The sequence below is a fragment of the Theobroma umbraticum genome, unplaced genomic scaffold (assembly GCF_002168275.2).
Source record: "Theobroma umbraticum cultivar Fairchild unplaced genomic scaffold, ASM216827v3 scaffold_25.0, whole genome shotgun sequence".
NCBI lineage: Eukaryota > Viridiplantae > Streptophyta > Magnoliopsida > Malvales > Malvaceae > Theobroma > Theobroma umbraticum.
This window is the reverse complement of record NW_018397282.1, coordinates 984,193-1,003,275: the sequence shown is the minus strand read 5'-3', so window position 1 is coordinate 1,003,275 and position 19,083 is coordinate 984,193. Positions and strand designations below refer to the sequence as shown.

The 19,083-nt window shown below is 34.3% G+C and overlaps 1 protein-coding gene across 1 annotated transcript; it reads right to left on the bottom strand.

Moving 5' to 3' along the window:
* Window positions 1-5,110: 5,110 nt before the first annotated feature.
* Window positions 5,111-7,834, bottom strand: LOC110428123 (C-type mannose receptor (DUF620)). The gene is made up of 3 exons (XM_021443841.2): window positions 7,385-7,834; window positions 6,904-7,251; window positions 5,111-5,905 (listed from the first exon to the last, which is right to left on the bottom strand). The coding sequence occupies exons 1-3, from the start codon at window positions 7,694-7,696 to the stop codon at window positions 5,405-5,407; spliced, it is 1,161 nt and encodes a 386-aa protein (XP_021299516.1). The 5' UTR covers window positions 7,697-7,834; the 3' UTR covers window positions 5,111-5,404.
* Window positions 7,835-19,083: the final 11,249 nt, after the last annotated feature.

Sequence of the window (19,083 nt, the reverse complement as noted above, 5' to 3'; positions counted from 1 at the left end):
CTAGAACATCTACTTGAGTATGCAAAGGGTGGGAGTTAGCTGTAGGGGTTGCCATGGCACGAGGTTGACTCCATTTAGGTATCGTGCCATTTTGATGGCCATTAGGTTCTAGTGCAAATCAACTTGGTGAACTGAAGTATGACGTTTGTTGACTCCTTATACAGTTGTTGATTTACAATTTGGTCTGGCTTGGTTGGTGAGCAGATGGGTCCCCTAACGACATTATTTCCCATTATATGCCACCAAACTAGGTACTTTGACGGCTGAGTCATAAAAAACGATCTTGGATGTGAATGAGTTAGGTATTAAATGGACAAACCCCATAATAGAAAGATGGGCACAATTACGCAGATTGGGTAATCACTACTATGCAGTGGATGATCGGTATGGTTGACTAGACCTTAAAGGCAAACACCATTGAAGGCTTTAGGAAAAGTTATGCCCTATAGATTTTTGGGAATGGTGTTGACACCTAAGTTTGTAACTTTTTTTATTTTTCCTAATAGTGTTGACACTTAAGTTTGTAACCATGTTTATTTTTTCTAATCGATAATGTACATTCTTTATCATGAAAAAATCAGTCTTTGTTCTATTGCTTCTATAAATTATAATGACCAAAACATGGGATTAAAAAGCTACTAACTTGGGATGCTTTTAATGACTAGAACATGGGATTAAAGTGTCACTGACTAGGGATGCTTCTAATAGAGTAAATCTAGGTTAAGGGTTTGGGTGGGTTTAGTTTTCCTGTCCCTTCCACTCTTAATTTTTTTTTCAAAAATTCCCAGATTTCAATTTTCTTATCAAATAATGATCATAACTTGAAATAGTGCATTGTGTAACTAGATTTGAAAGGATTTTTGTGACTAGTTTTAAAGGCATTGCATGAAGTAGGCATTGCGTGACTGAGTTTTAGTCATTGAGTAACTAGTTGATAAGGCATCGTGTTACTAGATGGTAGGCATTATGTGACTCAGGTGTTACGTGACTAGTTTTCTTTCATTGCATGACTCGTTGAGAGGCCATTGCATGACTAGTTGGTTAGCATTACTTGACTATTTTGTAAGAAGTATGGCAAGCAATTTGGATGAAAATTTATCAATATATTCAACTAATTATTGATAAATGATCGCCTGATAAATTTTGCAAATCAAAGAGTCTAGGAACCTATCAATAGATATCGTGCCAATTGCAATTTCCCTTTCCCTAATCTAGAGGGCATATCCTCTATCGATATATTCCGCATTTATTGATAAATGGGCCACATGGATAAAAAGGCAAAGGCACAATCTATCGATATATAGTTCTATTTATTGATAGAGTTGAACCTGAGACTAAAATGACTGTTCAATGGTTAAAAAATCTATCGACAGATGGCGAGATCTGTTGATAGGGCATTACGTTTCTGGCTGGTATGCATTGTGTGATGCAAAATATGCATTGTATGAATGGATTTTAGTCATTGTGTGATTAGTTGATAGGGCTTTAAGAGGTTATGTGTTTAGTTTGTATAAAGCATGGGATTTTTCATTTTTCATTATTTTTTTTTTGGATCTCCTAAACCCACGACTATTTCTCTTTCAAATACTCTCAACTTAACCTTATCTTTCATGATTTTTCATTTGATTAAAGTGATTTTCCCCTTTTTTTCAGCCTTTTAACTCTAACATTTCATTAAACCATTTACCCAAAATGCATACATATTTATCGTTTGCAGTTTTGAAACTCTCAGTTTTTTCTTCCCATAATCTTAACCTTTATCGTTTGTAGTTTCGAAACTCTCAGTTTTTTCTTCCCATAATCTTAACCTTTCCACCGAAGCTTTCGTCCAAAGTCCCTCACATTTCCTAAAACCCTACCATGAGTCAAAGGGCCAAATGAACCAAGGCAATCATTAATTGGGCACCTAGTGGCTCTACTGGAGCTGGGTCTTTCTCTTCTTGGATGGGAGTTCTTTCCTTCACAACTTCACTCATCCATCACATGCCTAGAAATTTAGCGACAACTTCACCAAACGAAGGGTAATGCCCGAGCGCATTATTGACTTCGATTGTTTGGAATCTATTAATTTTTTGTATCTTGCTAATTTAGAGAATTTAAACTGGACGCGTTACTTGAAATTGAATCAGAAGTATTATAAAGTTGACGCTATATCTTTGTAGATATAGTTACTACTATTTTTCTATATCACAAAATTTTATCAGATAGATCGGTACTTGGAGTAGTCTGAAGACCAATTTGTTATTTTTTAATTGGACCTATAAAGTTTTTGGTTGTCTTAGCCTATAAGTCGATTTCAATAAATTTTTTTTAAAATTTAAATTTAAATAATGTAGTCATAGTGGGAGATTGTTAGATTTTTCAGTAAAATTCTTTTGTGGACTTATATTATTTATTTTTGTATTTTAACAAAATAAGGTTAAGATAGTTTGGCCTTGATAAAGGGACAATATTATGGTCCACACTTTGATCTAATAAAGTAAGCTAGACACCAATGTTATATGTGGGCTTAAAAGTGTAAGCTTGTGTAAGAAACCCTAAATCCTATGATGGGTGGAATTAGGGATCCATTAAATAAAGGTCCTCTCACTTGTTTACAATGACATAAAAATCTCAACCATTAGAGAATCATAAAGAAAAAGAAAGGAAAATCCTAGTGCACTTACCAATAATTAATATGGTCAGTATTATTTCTGCTGTATTATTTCCACTATTAAACTATGAATCAAAAATTAGGTACGTTTTATGTTCTAAATTCCTACTATGTTAGATCTTGGTTTAGTATAAATTTATTTATGCATAAAATTTTTGCATTTTTGTCTAGGTGTGGGAATATAAAGTATATAGGTTCGGACACGTAATTATGGTCTGCACGAGCAGCTAAACACTTCGAACATATTGATGAATCCATTAATATCGACATGTTAAATTAGGTCAAAAATAACTAAGAGGTCCCTATACTTATGTATTTTATTCAATTTAGTCTTTGTTCTCCAATTTGAAGTAAGTTAGTCTCTCGATTTTAGAATTACTCCAATTTAGTCTCTTTCCCTAACGACATCTAATTTAGCCATTAAATAAGATGACATCAGCATTGCCATCATTCGTTTTCGCTAATGTTGTAGCATTGGTAGATGGCATGCTAATGTGACACTGCCATGTCACTTGACATGCTGAAGTGGTAGTGCCATGTCAAAGTGGTGTGGCATGTTAAGAGGTTGCCATGTGGCATGCTTTAGGATATTGCCACGTCACTCTCTTATTTTCCAAAATATGATGTGCTTAGGACCTCTAACAAATGCACCAAGGTGCTTACCATCATGTCTAAGCCCTTGTTTTTAATAATTTATTATTTGGTTTATCTTTCTGAATGTGTCAAAATACTCTAAAATGATGCAGTTTTAGCAAAAAAAAAAAGGAAAAACAAATAATTTCTAACAAATGGTATAGCATTTTTTCTCAAAAACCCTAAACCTTAGCTATAAAAGAATCTCTTTCTTATTTTTTCCTTCCTTTCTCTCTCTTTCCTATAGCTCGGGTTTTTCAAGGTCTAAGAATGCTCCAAAATGGTGTAGTTTTAGAAAAAAAAAGAAAGAAAAACAAATAAAAGTAAGAAACTATTTAAAGCAAGGGCTTAGGCATGATTGTAAGTACCTTGGTGTACTTGTTAGAGATCTTCAGTTTGAATCCCAGCAAGAGCACATCATATTTTGGAGAAAAAGAAAGTAACGTGGTAGCATCCTAACGTGCCACATGGTAGTCTCTTGGCCTGCCACATATATGTCAGCCTCTTAACAGGTTACGCCACTTTAACATGCTAACGTGGTAGTACAGCGTCAACAACTTAAGCCTTAATGGTGACGTGATAGTACCACGTCAGCAACCCGAACTCAATAGGTGACGTGGTACTACCTGTTAGCATGTCATCTACCCACACTGCACATTAGCAAAAATGTGTCGTGTCAGTGTTGATGTCATCTTATTTAACCATTAAATTGGATACTGCTAGAGAGAAGAATTCAATTAGAGCAATTTTCAAAATCGAGTGATTAAATTGTTTCAAAGCGAAGTACAGTTACCAAATTGAATAAAATACATGAGCACAGAGACCTCTCGAATTGAGGACTTGTTTATTCCAGACAGAATTTACGTGAAAATAGGGTAAAATGTAGACAGCTGCCATTGTTGGATAACTTTATATGAGCTAAGAGGTGGGCTAAGTTTGTCCAAATGTCTACGAACTAATTTTAGTATGTGGGAGGGTTGATGTATGCAATTTCCCCAACTTGGATACCTAGTGTTTTGGGTTATTTTATTCCTTTACTTATTTTTGTAATCTTAAAATTCAAAGTCAAATTTGACTTTGGCAATTAACATTAAAATTACATACTTTGGAAAAAACAATTGAATAAAAATGATTTCTTTGTTATTAAATAACAATAAATAAAGCGATAACAAATAATGATATTTGGTTATTTTTTGATTCATGGGATCAATCTCAGAGTGGGGAAAAAGCAAATCGAAAATATCTTATATTCGAGAAGGGCATTAAACATTTTACGCTGGTCAATATAATTTTTTTATTGACTCGTAAAACATTTTACGTTTATAAAAGTTTTCTTTTTTTCTAAAGGGGGAAAACATTGAATTTTTTTTTAAAAAAAAAAACTTTTCAACCTTACTAGACAGAGCCTTAGTAAGTAACCAAATGCTCCAACCAAACCATGCATGTTTGTTTTTTTCTTTAATTGGGGTATAGAAGATTCAAATCACCAAATCTTTAAGGTGAATATATCTATCTATTTAAGTCGAATACTCGAATGCCAAAATTGTATTTTAAGAAGAAAGAAAATATATAGTTTTAGAATATATTAAAGTGTTGATTGTGATTTACCTATCAAAATGTAAGCTTACAGAATTGAGATTGATTAATAAACTTTTAGTTATTATTTCTATGGGTTACGAGATATATGGGCATAGATGTTAAGAAAAAATTATAATAAAAAAGTTAGATGGCACCCATTCAAGCATTTGAATCATAAGCTGATGCATGAACAAAATTCGAATCCCTTTTCCACCAATTTCAAAAAAGAAAAGTTGGCACATGCCCTTATCAAGAAAATTGGTATTTAATACACTTCTTTAAGTGATTTAAAACATTACATCTGACAAGGAGAGAAGGAAAAAAAACATAGGAAAAGAAAAGAGAAAATTCCTTATTCCACTCCAACCATGAATTTTTGTCATTCTTTTTACGAGCTTAATGAGTTTGGAAACGAACTACAAACTACACTTAATCGAAATTAAGCTTAAGATACAGCATGAACCCCAGCAACAATGTATTTTCTCTGCAAATTAGAACAAGAATAAAGCATATATATAGATATAGATGTGTTGATGTTAGTTATAGTGAAGGGGAATGAACATTGTCAAAGATATCAGCAGGAGGAATGAAAGAGTCGATGGAGAGGCCCGGGACATTAAAAACAACATCATCAATTCTCCAAACTTCTTCCATCCGAGTCCTACTGTGCTGCATGGACAGCTCCCCAAATCGGAAAACTGTGGCGATAGATCTTCCTTGATGCGCAATCAACACTCCGTCCACATCCCTGTAGTCTCCAATGCTACTCCCTATGGTAGTTTCCCAGTACACAGATTCATTCTCTTGTGTATGAACCCTGGTCAGGTGGGAGTCCTCCAAGTATATCAACAGACCACTCTTTTGGCAGAAGTAGCCGTATAACACATGCCTTATCACCTCCGCTGGCCCTTCGTTCCGTTCCATCACGGCTGCACGGTCCGCGCATACTTTGAGCACGAAGCATTCATCCTCCCCTATTCGTTTCTCGCCCAGGCATTGCGCTTTAGCAAATAAGCTGGCTGTTGTCTTTGGATCTAGTCCCTGGATTTATTACACATACCATAATTTTGAGCATTTCATACGAATTAATTAACTAATGATTTCTTCTGTCATACCAAGAGATTCAAAAGGTAAGAAAGTCCTCTTAAGAGGGCATAATGGTAAAAGTCTTGATTCTTTCTTCTCTCTTGGATAGCAATTAGTGTCATACTTTCGATATGACCCACTCATGCAGCTTCGAGACCATAAACCTTGTGAGTATGAACTAGGAGTTATCTCATATATAAAAAGGCCAAATATCGTATCCGCCGAGATTTGGTAGCATTCCCAAAAATTGGACAATAAAAAGAGAAAAAGAATCTAAAAAAGAAAAGGGCGTGATTGGGGAATAAGCAGAAAATATATAAAGAAGGGGAGGGAAAGCCCAGAAAAGCAAAGGAGCTATAATAATGCAACACATCCAGCACTATTCACTAAAGAGCAAAAAGATAAAGTTAAAGCAAAAGTATGAGTGGCAATCCCAAGAAGGTGATGGTATTATTGGATGTACGTGATCATAGATGATGTCAACAGAGACAATCACGTGCCTTTCCCTAACTCAGATAGTGTACAAAAGAAAAGAAAATGTCTCTGCTAAAAGCATGAGACAGTTTCTCCATCATTGTCAGTTCTATTCCATTTCCTTGGGATTGTGATCTTGTTCTTCCATCACTGTCTTTGTTTGGTAAAGAAGGAAATTTTTGAATTTAATGCTACCTAGGCTTTGCTTCCTTGATATTCTTTTTATTTTTGTCCTTTTGAAACTAAAGTTTATCATATATACTAAATGGAAAGCAAATTAATTAGTAAACTTTCATGGTTCTATTTTTGTGGTGGACTTGGAACTCAGTTAGCGATACATTGCATTGCATGATTAATTGGTTATCTAATAATCTCATCCTCAAGATGACAATGGTCGTTTTTGCTTTAGTAGACATGGATCTTTCAATAGAAACTATATGATTAATTAATGAATCTTTAATCATCAATGATTAGAGTACCTGGATTGTGCGACGCAAGGGTCGTTGGGGTCCCTTGGCTGCATGCGTGCCAAGCCAAGATGTGTGTCGCCAGACAGTTTTCCCATCGCTGCCGGCAATCACCTTGTTGCCTCCAACGACCAGCTCAAGGGACCACATCCCTGGTAACATTTGCCAAAGAACGAAGCATCCACTTTCTCCACTTCTTGTTCCCAAACTTTTCACATTCTTGCCTGAGGAAATCTCCGTTTCACAACAAATCATCTTCACGCTTCCTGTTGCATACATGCTTTTCGCACATTTCTGCTGTTTCAAGCATCCCGTAGCGGCCAAATATTGCTGTATAATGTAATGCGCCGTCGAAGTTTCCTATGTGTTCATCAAACACATATTTTCTTAAGTTTCTTCTTTAGAAAGAAAATGGAAACGGAAAACGACGGTGTCCTTGAAGTAAGATAGAACATGAAATTAAAGAACACGATGAATGCATTCAAAAACTTACAATAGGAATGTCTTTGACCCGAATGTGATGAATTGGGTGATTAACTAGAGGAATAGGGGCGAGGGGGCAACCCAAGACACCAAGCAAAAGCCTTAAATCTTGACTCTTGGCAGGAATACTATTGTTTCCATATAAAGACATTGGAAAATTACTTGCCGACAACCCCTTTTGTGTTCGAAACCATTCTCGGATCACTTCCCAAGAGCTCTCCTTCTTGTTTCCTTCTTCTTGCATTTCAGGGTCTGGCCCTTCCATTAAAGGCGTTAGTGTTTGTGTGCACCATCTCTGCTTCCTTCTTGCCCTCGACCCCATAATCTCTAAATATTTGTGATGAAGGAAGGTAGAGAGTGGGAGATATAAATTCAGAAGGAGAGAGTAGTAGCAGATTGGAATATTTTGTGAGGAGAAACCGAGAGAGACAAAAGGGACAGCTTATCCGCTCAACGACAGAGGGATCGTTTAATAATAAATACAGATTACAGACTCGCATGTTGGGCTGTCTTTTGCTTTATTACTCGTCCTTTTTGCTTTTAGACTTAGACTTAATAATATAATACACTATACACATTTCTCTTATTCTTGTCGTTTTATTTTTATAACTATTCTCTCGAGCTACTCCAAGTGAGAGGAGCCACAAGGATTGGCCTATCTCTTTCTGCAACCAGCCGGGAGTCCTTTCTAGGCTCAAGCTACACTGCCATCCATTTGCCACCCAATTAAATTACACAGACCTCCCAAGCACAAATGTTAACCATCTTCCTTGGAAAATGATACCGCACCTTACCTGAGTAATATATATAAAAGATTATTATTTTATATATCAGTGATTCAGTTTCTAAAAGTTTACAAATGAATAATTTTCTTATATATTGATTTCTTTATGTAGAATAAAAAATTTTTCAGCCAATTAAAACGTATGACATGCTTTTAAAATGTTTTCTTTAAATTTTATTCAGTGACTAGTTAAAATTTTTAATTGTTGCTAAATATTTTAATTGAAAATTTTTCAAGCCATTTGACGAAGCAAAATAAAGACACATAACTCCGGCCAATCAAAGTGTTGGTGTATTTTCAAAATAAAATAAATATATCTCTTCATATGAAAAGTTGTAAATGAAAAGTTATGGTTTTTCATATAAAATGTTAAAACTATTCAAAAGTCATATCAATGGAAATGTTATGTCACATAGTATGACATATATAGTATGAATATTAGATTGTAAGTGGCTTTTCATTTGAATAGTTATATCTCTTAATAAAGTGACATATTAGAAAAATACTTTTAAATCCAAAAGTTATGAGTCAATTGAAAAACATCATAGCTCAAAAGTTAGGATATTAAAAGTTATCTTTTTATATTGTAACTCAAAGGTTATATTTAGTGAAATAAATGGTTGTCTTTTCATAAAGCAATTATTGAAACAAGACCTTTATCCAAGGATTATGTCTTGCAACATGTAAAGGTGTCTTTGAGACATAGAGGTACCCTGATGAAATAGTTGTGTCCTTTAAAAAGATACACTTACAAGTCTATAAAAGGCTTGTTGCCAACCACTTTGACATACCAAAACAAATAAGATAAGAGTAGAACAAGATAGAATAAGAGAAGTGTGATATTCTGAAAATAAATATAAACACTTCAATTCCCATCATGTACCAAAAAAGTCCAAATTCCTTATAATCAACTTATTGCAGAAAGTAGACTTAAGTAGGCTCTAAGGCAAACAACTTTGCAAACCCTTAAGTGTATTTAGCGACCTATTCTTGTAAAGTGCAAGACAAAGTTAAACGTTGCCTTTTTTTATCGCTAAGGCTATTCGTACAATTCTTTTTTGCATTTCAAGTGGTGGGGAGAAATAAGTCCTAAAGGTAGCATCTATTAAAAAGTGCGCCTTGAACTCAATTTTTCTAGTTCCTTTGGATTCCAACTAAACCCCATTTGCATAAATACAAAGCTCATGGAGTATCCAATCAAATTTCACTTATTTGTTATCATATATTTATTTTTAACCAAATTAAAATAATTTAGAAATAAAATAAAAAAGATTAATTAAGTTCTTCTAGAACTCTCATGTCACAGGGTTTTGTCCTAACACACCATGTGACAGTTAAACATGCTTTCATGGGGCAACTTTGGTGGCTAAGTCAACCTCGACCCTACCTGATTATTTGATTCTAGTTAAATTGTGACTTTTGCTTTCAGTTTTAGTTTTGATTTTAGTTTATTTGATTTTCTAGTAGTTTAAATTTGATTATTTGGATAAGATTAAGGTGTTTTAATTTTAATACTTAGCAAAGACGTTTAATTCAATTCTTTATGGGATTGACACTCTATTTTTAACTATATTATTCGTTTACAATAAGTGCACTTGTGTGGTAAAATCGACGATACTACCAATTGCTAAGAATGGGTCGCACACATGCACTTATGGGTTTTTGCCCGACTCACAACCACAAAGAAAGTATTGCAAGAAGAGAGATTGTGAACTCAAAACAATAAGAGAGCTTTCATTAAAAAAAAATCATGTATAAGCATCATTAGGTGCAAAATGGAGTCCCCAAAAGGGTTTTTATAGGAAAAAGATGCGTTTAGTCATTACAAGGGGTTTCCCAACAATTAGGGGCTGTTAGGGCTCGTTTCTAGCAATTTGACACACTTTTGGGCCAATGCCCAACTATCAAGCAATGACTAGCCACCTGTCTAGCTAGCCTATGCATCTCATGCAGTTAGCCTGCGTGCTGTGCACCATAGCCTATATCTGAGTTGGAAATCTAGGTTTTCCTTGAGCCAAAACACCCATCATCAAGCTAGGATGACCAAAGAGACAAAATAGGTGTGACACTCTCCCCCAACTATCTTGACAATTCCCTTGTTGCTTATTGTTCATGGAAATGGTCCACTGACTCCTTGAACTACCATAGCAACTGGGCTAGTTTCTAACTCACCTGACTTTCAAGCTCTCGCTTCCATCAAATTAGGTACTAATGTTGCAAATGGTAGGCTTTCCTCTGTAACACACACTTAGCGAGGACCTCCTTAATCTCCCTATCATTTGATACAAGGTTTTCTATTGAAAGCCTCTGACTCACTCCTCAATTAGGATCTTGGGGGTTACCATGATACGACTTGAACATGCTCATGTGAAACGCAAGGTGAATTTTAGGTTTTAGTGGTAACTCAAACTTGTAAATAGTGTGCCTTATCCTCTCGAAAATGTAGAATGGTCCCTTATAGCATCTTGTTAGGCCCTTATGTAGCTCTTGGTCAATAAGGATAAGATGCAACTTCACAATTATGAGGTCACCTTCTTGTAAGTTATATGCGAACTACACAACATTGAACAGTCTTGACTAATTACACTATGTGTTGTGTGGTACTACAAATACACCCCAAGTAGGCAGTTGACTCATTTTGTATGCCCGCCCATCTATTGATGGAAGCTTGTGGAGGACTTAAGCTTGGACCCTAAGAGCTTAAAGAGCTTGGGCTACAAACAGCCTATAAACCACCCATCTAGATCACTCACTAAACTCTCTAGTAAACCCTAAAGCTTCACCACCTGTTCCATGAATGCTTAGGTAGCTTTTTTGGTTGACACTATTTAGTTAGAGGTAAAAAGGTTGCATACTTACTAAACTTGTCAACCAAAACCATAATAGCACTAAAACCATTTACGTTGGGTAGGTTAGTAATAAAAAATCCAAGGACACAAACTGCCAAGATCTATTTGGTGACTTCAATGGCTCAAGTTACTACTTGTCCTTGTCTTACTAGAAGACAAGGCACACTTTGACATATGCATCAACATCCTTGGTCATGTGCGACCAATAATAGTGTGTCATTACTACCAATTAACCTTGCACTTGTTGTTTGGAACCCACCTTGCAAGCCATCAATAGTACATGTGTGTACTTTGTAGAATGTGCGACCTTGCCAATAATCTCCCTTAAGTAACTTTGTTGCACGAACAGTGAACTTGCATGCCTTGTCCCTACAAGAGACCTCAAAACGAGTATGACATGACGTTTTAACTCTAATCTTGAAGTGCCCTTTTAGTGCCAACATGCTTCAAGCTTGTTTCAATTTGACCTTCGATAGAAACTCTTTTTGGCGATATAAGTGGTCATTGATTGATATGGGCTCCTTGGTCGCAACTGCTTAAAAGGATATCTTATTTGTCCTTGGAATAATCCATTGACGAGATACCCTTGTTTTTACCCTCTCTTAATCACTATCATCAGGCGAATGAATCTTGTTGTCTCCAACAATAGGGTTGTCGTACATAGAGTCATCGCACTTAACATCTTCTAAGACAACAGTTGTGGCATGGTCATCACACTGAACTTCTTCCAACATAATAGTTATGGCATGTTCTGTACTGTCATCTTCATGATTGCAATATGGAATGTCCGTGTCCTCACCCTTACTGTCCTCTAAATAGTTATCATATCTGCCAATGTAATGATCTTCACAACCATCATCCATCTCATCTTTCCAATCAGTAATTCGTCCTCTTCATAATCATTGTCCAGTTAATTAGATGCATCATCATCACTTACGACCATCATTTTGTTGTTTACGAATGGCAATGGACCCACTGCATTCCTAAGCGATGGTTGCATTTGTTGCCAAGAACGAAGTATTTTATTTGATGCACATTTTGATTGGAATTGTGCAAATAGCATTTAAAGCACTTAATGTATGTACTGGGCTACTCAAACTCATGTGCATATGTCAAAGGTGATTGCCATTGTTGTTTGTTAGAAAATGCATGCTACGGTATGTTTGAAGCATTATAATTCTGTTATAGGTGATTACTATGTTGGACACTTTTTTCATGCAGCATAACATTTGCATTTCATTCCTTAATTGTCACAAACACTACAACTAGTCTCTCATTTCTCAAAATACTTACTACATCTTCATCGTGCCTAATAATAACGCTTGAAACCTTTACGGCATGACTAAACAATGGATGCAACTTGATTTCATGATTCTGTGAGTTTACCCCATCAACATCTTCAACTAGCTCCATTAGGCTAAAAAAATAACAAATCACTCCCAACACGCCTCACTCATGTCTCACCACCTTTGTAAGTGTCATTGACATAATGACCACTATATGTAATCATAAGCTTCACATCTGGCAGGTCATTGAGATGTAACAGGAAATAAGTGTCATAATCAGTCAATTTATCAAAAGATACTACACAATACATAAAAATCAGTCACGCAATAACTTAAAGTCAGTTTTGCAATACCTAATACACTTTCATACAATACCTAAAAACTAGTCAAGTAACTCCTAAAAGCTAAAGATGCATTGCACAAGTTATGCAATGCCTAAATATAAATTTCGTAATATTTAATAATAAGTCACGTAATGCTTAATATCCACTCACATTATGCCAACTTGACTGGTCACACATTACCTAAAACCAGTCACGCAATACAAAACAACCAGTCACACAATGCCTAATATCCAGTTATGTAATACCTAAAAAACAATAATATTCCAACTATTGTCATCATACTTTTTCTTCTCTTATATAAATGAAAAATTAAGAAATTATGGTAAATAAACAAGTTATTGAGCATAAAAGAAATTAATGGCAAATATTACTATTTATATAAAATATGTAATAAATCAATATTTTAATTAATAAAGCTGAAACTAAGGAGATGATACATCATAAGAACCATGTATTATGTGCCTTCCATGGTTCATTTCTTCTTAATCTCATCAGCTATTTCATAAATTTCAGCTAGAATATTGTTATTGTTCAAATTCTATCTCTAGAACTTCTATCTTAACCAGCACCTTGTCGATCAAAATGCGCAAGTCCTTATCCATGTTCTGAATAACATCCATCAATTTTCCCATATATGTTGCAACATATTTAGGGATATCTTCCTTTACGGAATCATCACCTTTTTCGATTTTCCCTTAGAACGTTTAAAAGTCATTAGAAGTTTGAGATTTTTGTGACTTTAATTCAAATATTTTTAATTGAAATGGACAAAGGTTCCCTCAATTTATAGGCATGAATACTGACTCTTGGAAAGGGTGTTCAATGGTTTTAGGCTTATTTTTTTATGAACATAAATCGATGCAATAAGTGCTTTAAAGAGAATTTAAGAGTTCTGTGTCAGTTGAATTTGGATGGTTTTCTGCACCAACATAAGTGGAATTAAAGGGACTGAATTGGTTATTAAGCATTCCTAATTCTCTTCTAATTCTATGGAATTGGTTTATTAAAAAGGCTGAATTACTAGATATTTAGCTTCAACAGTAGGTAGATAAAGCAATGCAATGACTAAAAACTAGTCAAGCAATGCCTACAACCTGCTTAAACAATTCCTAAAACCTAGTCAAGTAATGCACAAGTCATGTAGTTCCTAAAAGTCACTGTCAGTATGCCTCCTATCCAGTGACACATTGCCTAATATTCAGTCATGTAATGCCAAATAAATAGGTAAGGCAATTCCTAAAAACTTGTCACCAAATGCTTACGCCGCATAATACAAATCTACCAGTCATACAATACCTAATATCCGGTGAACTAATACTTAAAAAATATTTACGAAATGCCTAATTGATAACTCTATTATATAGAGTTATTTTGAGTCATTTTAGGAGCTTAAGTAGCTATATCTTTGAGATTTAGGTTCGAATTTTAGCATTATAGGTGTTTTTTTTAGTTTAAGTTTGATTACTTGTTAAGTGATTACTTTAAGTTATTTTAGTTAAATTTTAAGTTATTTTTTTAAATTACTTTAAGAGTAGTTATTGCTAATTTCTCTTATGACTTTTGTGGAAATTGATGAAAAAGACTCATTTGATGAAAATCAGTGCAAGTATGGTGATAGCTTCATTCGTATATGTTTCAGTATTTTGACCATATCTCTTTCTAAAAAACTCCAAATGAGGTGATTCTTAGACCAATCGAATTATAAGAAGAAGGGATACAATGTTTATGTTCACCAATTTGCCCAGTTCTGATTGGATCATGGTCAAAATATTTGTCAAAGTCGGACCACTGCAGCAGTATGTAAAGACTAACATGATGCGTATTTGGAGCAAATCTTTCAATACAGAAGTCCAATTGATGTGATTTTTGATCCATTGGAACGTTAAGAGACAGGATAAAACTTTTATGTTTACTACTTTGCCCAGTTCTTAACATATCAGGGGTGAAACTCACGTTTGAAGTTGATAGACTGCCACAGCGCTGGGAGAACAAGGCTGCAGCGTTGATGAAAGGAATCACACATACAAAATTCCAGAGAGCTCAGCGCTGCAGCGCTGGAGAAGTAGCGCCGCAGCGCTGCGCGACTTTCCAAAAAAAAAATAAAGGACATTAACGGGATTTCGAAAATTAGGTTATTTGGAGCCTATTTAAGGAGCCTTTTTCAGAGATTTTTGAGAGGAGGCAGCAAGCAACTATTCTGGAGATTTGGAGCCAAGAACAAAGCAAGAAACAGAGAACTAGAGAGAGGATCAAGATCATAAATCTCTAACTATTAGTTTTCTCTTCTTACCTTTGTGTTTTTTTCTATTTTCTTTGACTTGGATTCATGGCTAAATTTCTTTGGATATTGTCTTTATTAGATATTATGAGCTAATTTATTTTTCTAGGATTGCAATTGAAATCACATGTAATACTAGATTTTAACACTTTCTTGCTTATTTTCAATGGGATTTGAATTGTTATTCCAATTTGTTCTTAATGCTTTTAATTGCTTGGCCACCAATTAAATTGATCTAGAAACCTAAACAAACTTGGGAAAGGGAGTTTAGTGTAGACTAAAATTGGGATAGCATATGATCATATTAATTGATTTGCGTATAGGATAGGGATATACCTATAGGCCATATGTAGCCAGATTAGAGCCTGAACTTAATGAGTTTGTTTTAATTTCAATTCACATAGGATTAGTGTTTTGTTTAAATAGATATTTTATAAGATGAGTCGGGAGACCCTTATAAATAATTAGGACTCTAGGTTAGCAATTCAAACCATTGAGATAAGTTAAGAAGAGAGGTAAGATTTAGATGAAGTGTGAGGGATATTGTAATCCTAGGCTTGTTTGATTTGATATTTATTTGAGTATTTATTATTTGATTTTTCTTAATTTAATTCTGCTATAACTTAGTTTGATTTGATATTATTTTGATATTGTTTGGATAAGATTAATTTGCGATAATTTTAGTACTTAGTATACTTTTATATCAATTCCCTGTGGGATTGATACTCTACTTGCTAATATTACTGTTCTAATTCGAGGTATTACGTGGGATTGCCGTAGATTAGAATTTTAACTGACACTAATCACTAATTGATTTCTCTATTCACAACCAGGTTTATACTACCAAACAATATAAACAAATAAACCTAATAACCCAAAACACATATCTTGATGTTACCTTTGCTCTTTGAGATGGTGAGAAAAAGTTGGATGGCAAGATAGACCTCGATGGTAGTACACAGTTGGTTAGCAAGATAGACATATCGAGATTTAATTTTGAAATTTTTATCTTGATGGCGAGATAGAGAAAACCGGGATCATTTAATTTGGAGAAAATGGTTTAAAGGGCATAATGGTCAAGCTATGTCAAATTGACTAAAAACAATTAAAATTATAAAGGGAGTCATTTTTGAATTGGCTTATAAGGAGAGGTATTTCTCACAATTTCCTCCACTAATAAATTGCTTAATGTCACCATTTCTAATTTCCAAAATGTAGCATTCAACCTCCCAAGGGATTGTTTATATAGTAGGTTATTGATTTTTAATTTCTTTTGATATTTTTTTAATTTTAGTTACGTTATCTAAATAAAGAATAAAAAGTTTATTTAGAAAAGACTAAAGAATAAAAAATTATCATGTTGTTTGATTCAGTATAATTTACCTCCTAAGATTTAAAAATGTGACACCAAACTGTCTTATATATATATTGTGAAATTTCTTTGTACTGGTAAAAATTAAAAATAAAAATTAATGGTATTAAGTAGAAAAGTAATAGTAACAAACACACCATAATTAAGTGTATTTCTTAACCTCAAAGGCAAATTTATTTTGCCTCAACCCACATGGTATTTTTCTGTAATTCAACCTTGATAAAGACTGCCACGTGGTGAGTGAATTCAGCAAAAGAATCCCCCTTCAGGGTTCTTTCAATAATAAGTATATATAAATTTTAATAAAAAGAAAATATTTCTCTTTTTTTTTTTTTTTTTCTGTTTTCACGTATTACCCAATCTTTATAGTTTTGACTTCTTTATTGTCGACTTTTCTTATTCATTTTTCCTCTTTTTCTTTTTTAATCTGGTAATCCCTCATTCTCCCATCCAGCTCTTCCCCCCTTTCTACTATATATGTATATGAAAATAATTACATCTTAATATAAAGAAATTGCAAACTCTTGGGTGCGGGGCGAATCTACTTGGTTAGAGAGTAATTACATTGTAATAATTACATCTCAATATAACCTGTGGACATAATCTTAATCTTGGTTAAAGAGTAATAATTTAATATATATATATATATATATATATAAAGTACGCAACTCAAAGACAATAATCATGCCATCGCCATGTGATCTTTTGAGAAATTTGAGAATGGGGCAATAGAGCAACAATAATGAGTGTTTGCATCAATGAGTAGAAGTAATTACTAAGGAAGGTATTCATGAATCCAGTCCTTATTAAAAATATTATAATTACCATCTTATCCCTCATTAAATTACATTTCTTCTTTCATCTTTGGCACACTCTTGAGTCCAAATAAGAGAGAGAAGAAGAGGGAGTTCAAGGAAGGAGAGTTGTTGATAGTTAACGCTAACACTAACAAGGTCGATTGTGGTTATCCATTCGTTGGAGATAGATTAAGTTTATGATACATTAATTCAACTAATCGAATTCAACATACTATGTCTAAATCCCTAAGTCAATCAATACAAGTTTGGCATATTGAGCTCAAAAATAATATTGTTACAACATATTTAATAATATTGATGTCATATCTGAACCTGATTAATTAGATTCGATTTGGTAATGACTAGGTTTTAGGTTTCGCATTAATTTGCCTTTTGCCATTGTCGTTCATGCGACCAAAAATAAAATTGTAATTGTATTATCTTTTTAGTAATAATAAAGTTGTTATTTCTTTTTATTAATAATTTTTGTCCATGGGGAAAACTCTCAATATTCTTTATTCATTGTCTCATTTTGAAATTCCCCCTTAATACAATTCCCAACAAGGTCCCCACACTCACAGAAACCTGCCTGTCTTTTCGAATTGCCAATTAATTACCTTAATCATCCAATTATCATGTGAATGAGAACCATCTCATTCAATGCATCCACGTGGGGAGAGATGGGACCAAGAAAGAGGTAAGCCGGCAACTAAGCCGGGGAGTGGAGAGTCGGCATCAGGAGTGGTGGAGGATGGGCGACCTTCAAAGCCAAGCTCACTTTCTTCTTCGTCTTCCTTTTATTATATATAATATATTGCCTTTCTTGTCTCTAATATACAGGGTTTGATCACTTGCAGAGGTTGAGGTGTGATTTTCATTGGTTGGGTACTACTTATGTATGACAAATTGGGCTTATGCCCCCAATATACAACTGTTGTGCATATGCTATTTAATTAACTTAGCTACTGCATCACTATCTACTCCTCCATTCTTTTCACGTATAGTTGAAGAATACCTCTAAGATCTTACAAGCTTTTGTTTTGATAAGATTAGTTGAAGAGTTTTTCAGCTATGGGCCTTTCACCATAAAACATATGGCTAGATAAGTACAGGTCCATGCTTCCTCTGCTTAGGCTCCAAGCCTGGCCCATTAAAGTGCGAGGCCGAATAAAAACGATTTAAGATTGTTCGTGTTTTAAATACTTAGTGTTTTAGGGTTTACGATTTTTAATTTAAAAGATATATTTGATAAGTAAAAAAAATTCGTATTTATATATCTAAGAGCTTTTTATTTATTATTAATGTGAAATCTGTAATACTTGATGGCTTAAGTAGAGTCTTCCTTTTTTTTTCAAACTTTTTGCATTCTAATACAACTAATGTTTATTTTCAAATATTCAATTTTTAATTTATTACGGATTTTTTTATTAAATTTGATATTATGTTTACGTTTCTACTTTAATTAATTTAAATTATAATTTTATTATTACAGGAAGAATTTTTTTTTTGAGGAGATAACGCGGTTTCATAAGAGGAACCTTTTCTCACCATATAGGAAGACTCCCAACTTTGCTGAACTTCAAGCCATCCATCAGGGACTTGACTTCTTTTTTGCTTCACCATGGACATCTAACCACCAGCTGGAGGCTGAAAGTGATTCTACCAATGCCATCCTTTGGGTCAAGGACAACACCAAAGTCCCTTGGAAAATGAAGTTCAATTCAAATGCCATTGAAACTCTTATTGGGAACAACATTGGCATCACCTTCAAGCATATCAGGCGTGAGGCAAACGCTGTGGCGGATGGATTGGCCAAGGCTGGAGTCATCAGGGACATCAATCACAGTGCAGATTTTGAGCTTACGGAAGCGTAGGGCTGTTACTGACGTGGTCTTGATAGGATTGTATTTTATCTTTCTGCTTTGGCTGTGTTAAGGGATTATAAGCCTTTTGTTAATATGTTTCCTTTATCTGGTTGTCAGCTCATCAGACACCTCTG

Excerpts from the sequence above, each read along its gene's own strand:
- LOC110428123 (XM_021443841.2), bottom strand. The coding sequence starts at position 7,696 with ATGGGGTCGAGGGCAAGAAGGAAGCAGAGATGGTGCACACAAACACTA. Across the intron at positions 7,252-7,384 it reads GGGTCAAAGACATTCCTATT|GAAACTTCGACGGCGCATTA; the intron begins GTAAGTTTTTGA and ends ATGAACACATAG. Across the intron at positions 5,906-6,903 it reads CCTTGCGTCGCACAATCCAG|GGACTAGATCCAAAGACAAC; the intron begins GTACTCTAATCA and ends TAATAAATCCAG.